This window comes from Egretta garzetta, unplaced genomic scaffold (assembly GCF_000687185.1).
Source record: "Egretta garzetta isolate BGI_Z169 unplaced genomic scaffold, ASM68718v1 scaffold986, whole genome shotgun sequence".
Classification (NCBI taxonomy): Eukaryota; Metazoa; Chordata; class Aves; order Pelecaniformes; family Ardeidae; genus Egretta; species Egretta garzetta.
In genome coordinates this window covers 94,810-100,289 of record NW_009259903.1, presented here as the reverse complement: position 1 = coordinate 100,289, position 5,480 = coordinate 94,810, and the positions used below count along the sequence as shown (strand labels likewise).

General features: G+C 62.9%; 1 protein-coding gene across 1 annotated transcript in view; it reads right to left on the bottom strand.

Moving 5' to 3' along the window:
• The window catches only part of LOC104127481 (myotubularin-related protein 5-like), a gene marked incomplete at its 3' end in the record, with an annotated part of 66,798 nt that overhangs the window by 6,672 nt on the left and 54,646 nt on the right, over nucleotides 1-5,480 (bottom strand). Inside the window, 4 exon segments of the mRNA XM_035895677.1 lie at nucleotides 4-103; nucleotides 216-584; nucleotides 2,416-2,555; nucleotides 4,854-5,029. Coding sequence (XP_035751570.1) covers nucleotides 4-103; nucleotides 216-584; nucleotides 2,416-2,555; nucleotides 4,854-5,029 — 785 coding nt within the window.

The following is a 5,480-nucleotide window of genomic DNA, read 5'->3' as shown; positions in this document are numbered from 1 at the left end:
AGCGTGTTGCGCCCGCTGGCGTCGGCGTAGTGTGGCATGGAGTTGATCACGGCCTGCAGGTACTTCTCCTGCTCCAAACTGGTGGAGTCCGTCTGTGAGGGGCCTGGGAGCAGAGCCACAAGCGTCACCGCTCCGCCGCCGGGGGCGAGACCCGAGGAGGGGTCTGCAGCCCACGCCCAGCACGGGCGCTGCCCAGGGGCGGAGGGGACGGGCACCTGCGGTGGGGGCATTCTGGGACTTGAAGAGGCCCATGACGCCCTTGCCGTGCAGCCCCCCCGAGCGCAGCAGCACGGCCTTGGTGCGGGAGTTTCGCCAGCACACCACGGGGAAGCGGTTCTGGCGGTAGCAGCGGGAGATCCGCTGGATCGTGTTGTCCTGGATGCTCTGCGGCATGCCCTGGCGCAACTTCAAACCATTCCCCCTCGTCCTATCATCACTCTCCTGGCCCTGCGCCCCCCCCGTCCTCATCCGCGGCCCCGCTGAGGCTCACCTCCGGCAAATGGCGTAGTGGTTGATGGTCATCTTGTCTGAAGGTTTGATGGTGGTGGTGGGGGTCAAAGTGCTTCTGTCCATCTCTTCAGACACTGTGGAGACAAAGGGGAGTCTGCGTCCGCCCTCGGCACAGACACGGTGTCCCACGTCCCACGTGCAGCTGGAGGAGACGGCCGGGCTGGAGGCACCTCCCAACCCAGCGGAGACAGGGCAGGGCAGCAGCTCCCTCCCAACACCTTCACCCGAAATGGGAGAGCCCTGTCCAAAGGGCTAGGCACCAGACTTTGGGGCGACAGCCTTGACTTGTCAGGTTGAAAGCAGAAAGAAAAGCCTGGGTACTGACGCTAGAGCTGATTTCTTCGGTGCTTTCTCATCAGTTGGTAGCACTGTGTCCTGGTTACGGCTGGGATAGAGTTAATTTTCTTCCTAGTAGCTGGCATAGTGCTGTGTTTGGGATTTAGTACCAGAAGAATGTTGATAACACACTGATGGTTTTAGTTGTTGCTCAGTAGTGCTCAGACTACTCAAGGACTTTTTGAGCTTCTCCTGCTCGGGCAGGGGCATAACAAGCTGGGAGGGGGCACAGCCAGGAGAGCTGACCCCAACTGACCCAAGAGCTATTCCAGACCATGGAATGTCATGCTCGGGGGGTCAGTTGGTCGGTGGGTTGCGGGGAGAGTGATCGCGGCTCGGGACGGGCTGGGCATCGGTCGGCGGGTGGTGAGCAATTGCACTGTGCAGCACTTGCTTTGTATATTCTGTATATTCTCTTACCATTCTCATTATGACTATTATTATTATTTTCTCTTATTAAACTGTCTCCATCTCAGCCCTTGGCTCTAACCTTTTTTCTCCTTCCCAATTCTCTCCCCCATCCCACTGAGGGAGGGGGGAGTGAGCGAGTGGCTGCGTGGTGCTGAGCTGCCAGCCGGGTTAAACCACGACACACCGAGATGAGGAGCAGCCCAACACAGATCCATCCAGAGCTGCTCCATCATGCTGGTCTCACCTCCTCCTTCAGAGGAGAGCAACCTCCCGAGCGAGGGGGGGCAACACAGGCAAGACCTCGGCTCCAGCGAGGCTTTCAGCCTGGGATGTTTCCATACAGGCAAAATCACTCAACCCTCGGTGGGTGCCCTCGGGAGGTGGCTTTCCTGACCCCATTTCCTAATGCCAGAACTGGAGGACACCGAGGGACCTCAAAGGCTCCTCTGCTGGGCCTGCGAGCAGCCGGTGGCTTTGCTAATAACTGAACTGACGGACGCAGGGGAGGCTCGTAACCGTTGTGGGCAGACCTCGAGCTGAAAGGCGCTGCAAACAAACTGGGGCATGAATGGAAGGAGCAGAAGCCAAAGTATCTCCGTGAACAGAAGGGAAGATCCAAACCCAGGCGTGTCCAGTCTGCCGGGCCAGCCCACACGCGGCAGGAGGGACCAGTCCCCGCAGGCACCGCTCCCCACTGGAACCCAAAATCCCATCCGCCGCGTCCTCTCTGACGGGCCTTCCCTCCTGGGAGGGTGCTCATCTTCACGGAGGGTGCTCATCTTCACCGCAGGGGACTCCTGTCCCTTCCAGTCCTTCGTTGCACCCAAACCAGTCAAGCTCTTCTCGCGTCTCACCTCGCCTGCCTTGCTATGATCAGAGGCGCAGAGGCCACGGACCAAGCACCCCCTCCTCTCCGTGGGGCCCAGCAGGCGCTGGAAGTCTGCGGAGTTGCTGACCGGCCACCACCAGCAGCTGAGAGCTGGGACCATCGGGAACTGGGAGAGGCGACCACGGTGGCAATCCTCTGCACCGGGGAAGCTCCCCCGCCTGCTCCCCCACCGGGTGACAGCCAGGACCTCTCCCAGCTGGAAGATGCTCCCGCTCCAGCAAACGCCCCGCTCCCCACAGCCTCCCTTCCCTGCCCCGGGCGCTCCCAACCTGAGATCTCATCCTCGTTGTCTTCCGGGAAGTGCTGGCTGCTCCGCTGCTCCCACGTGGGCGGTGTGTATTTCTTCCGCGTCATGTGCTGGCGGCCCATCGTTTTCTTGGCATTTTTCACCAGGTTTTTGGAGAGCGTCCTGGAACCAGAGAAGAGGTTGAGGGCAGCTGATGCCACCTCCCGCCCGAGCGCGACCACAGCCCAGCGCGGCCAGAAGAGCAGCCCCTGGAGGGTTAGAGACACCGACACTCAGTCACACCGAGAGCAAAGCAGAGACGGGAGCATCCCTCACCACCAGCTACAGGCCTGGGGTCGAAGTCACTGTCACCGCAGGAGGGGAGATGTCACCTGCCAGCTCCCTGGCAGGGAGGAACCGACTCAGCTGCAGGAGAGCACCAAGCCAGAGGCAGAGCCTACGGCGCTTCCCTTCCCTTGGGGGATGCCTGGGGAGGCTGGGCCGGGCAGCCAGGCTGAGCTGAACCACCCGAGGGGACACCAGCCTTGTCTCGGGCTCTAACACCATCACCTCCCCATCGGGGCTCCCACAGGCAGCAATCTGGCTTGTCTCCGGAGGAGGTGGGCTCCAGCTCAGGGCAGGGGCCAGAGATCCACCGTGGGGACGTTGCCAGCCCAGCCTGGACACAGGGCTGCTCCTCCCTGGGCGGAGGGCGGCAGCTTGGCAGAAGGGGACCTGCTCAATGTCACATGTGGGACAGGGAGAGCTGGGCTTGGCCGCTCCTGAGGGTGGCCTGGGGAAAGCAGGGGAGGGAGACCTTCCAAAACCTGTGGGTGATGAGGCTGCGTGGTCAGAAGGGGGACCTTAGGGTGACGGGGCTGCGTGGTCAGAACAGGCTCCGCATGACAGAGCTCCGGAAGGCAGGAATTCCTGAAGGCGGGAATGGCCTGCCCACAGGCAGGACCTCGCACCCAGCACCGCCTTGGTGAGCCCCTGGGCCCAAAGGGAACACGTAAAGGAGATGTGGGATGCGCAGGGAAGGGGCCAGATCCAGGCCAGGGTAACGGCTACGCTGATGCCCAGATTTCTAGAAGTTCACCCTCTCAAGACGGGGGCCAAAGTGCGACTGGGAGGTGCCCTGGTCTGCTTTGCCAAGCAGGCGGTGAGGCAACCCAACGGCTCCCTGCGCTCTCCGAGGGAGGGGAAGCCTTAGGAGCGCGGCAGAAGGCTGTCCTGAGAACGAATGCTCAGGATCGGAGGCGAGGAGCGGGAGGGCTTTCTAACGGTTTAGTGGTGGGATGGCAGGGTTAGGGGAACGGTTGGACTTCATGATCTGAAAGGTCCTTTCCAACCCAAACGATTCTGTGATTCTAACGGGAGGAGTAAGACTTGCAGAGAGTGGAGCACTGGAAGCAGGCTTGTGGGGGGGTGACAAGGTGACAAGGCACTTCTCGCACGTTCAGACTACAGCGCCTGTGCCCAGGCACGGCGCCGGGCCCGGCAGCTCTCGAGGTCTCTGGAGGTTGGTGGGTACAGGCACAGCTCCCTCAGCACGTCCTGGGATCCACCAGGGCGCCACGGAGCCCCAGGGCACCCGACCGACAGCTGCTGGAGGCTACGGCGCTGCAACGGTGAGAGCACCCCAAACCTGACCGTCAGACCGGCAGCCTGAAGAGGGCATTCCCCAAGTGACAAGCCCACAGCCCAGGCCGCATGCAGAGCAGGTGAGAAGAAACCCTGGGAGCAGTGAAGGCTGCAGCCTGAGCCAATGCCACCTCGCAAGCTCCCGCCCAGGGTGAAGGCATCTTACGTGGTTGAATGGCCAAGGTGCCCAAGGGACATGACCCCCACTGTCAGGCCCTGGAACATATCGGTCACCTGCTGGGAGCTGAGTCACAAACACACGGGAGAGAGGCTTAGACTCCAGGGCACACCAAGCACGAACGCAGCAGCAACCAGACCCCGGCGACACAGCACTGCTTAACCTAGCCACCGAGCGCAGGAGCAGGGCCTGGCCGCAGGTCAGCACCACGCAGAGAGCTTCGCCGCTGCCCCGCCGCGCTCCCCGTCCTCCGGCACGGCAGAGACTGCTCTCTCGTGCCCACTGGAACCTCTCCCCTGAGACGCCTCCTCGGGGCTCGCACGGGTTTCGCCCGGGCCACGGGGCAGGGAGCACCACCGAAGCCAACACCCCGCTTGCCGAGCGTGGCCAGTCCTCCGCGTGGGGCGAGGAGACTGCTGCCGGACGCGCAGCGCGTCCCCTCCCACGGACGAGCGGAGATCCCGGGCAAGGAGAGGTCTGAGCAGGGTTGGTGCAGGGACCCCGACCTCCAGCTCGGGAGCCTGCGCCCCGGCTTCTCGGGAGCGAGCCCTGCTCAGCGGCAATCTGCTGGGTGGGCTGGAGGAGGGAGAGGAGAAGCCCTGCGGTGCCCAAAAGGGTCGAGCGCGCCCCACGTGCTGTCCTCCCCATGGCACGGGTACCTGAGCGAGGGGTTCTTCTCCTTGGCCTTGGGCTGCATGGCTTGCTTGGGTGACTGGCCCACGGTGAAGGCGAAGGTGCCGCGCACGTGCTGAGGGTAGCGCAGCTTGTGCAGGTGCTTCCTGAAGACCTCAGCACTGTCCGAAGCCACCTCCTCATCGAAGGCGATCTTCAGCAACTGCGGAAGAGCAGAGAGCAGGCTGATGGGGTGGTCATGGCGTGCTCAGCACGGCGGGGCCAGGGCTCTTCCCCCCGGCGCTTCCCACGGCACAGGGCAGAGCTTGGATCCCGGCGGGGGAGCAGGGACGAAACGGGCACAGGCCAGGCTGCCCTGTCCATCCCTCCGTGCCGTCCCATGTTCCTTCCTCCCGGACAGCGCTCAGTACGCGGCACTGCTGCTCCAGCGATGTCCCCAGCACCCAGTCCTGCAGCTCTGAGCCTGCAGAACGGGCAGGGAGGAGCAGGCAGTGTGTTTTCATAGAATCATAGAATGTTTTGGGTTGGAAGGGACCCCTAGAGCCCACCCAGCCCAACCCCCCTGCAGGAGCAGGGACACCTTGAACCACATCAGGTTGCTCACAGCCCCGGCCAACCTGGCCTGGAATGGTCCCAGGGATGGGGCCTCCACC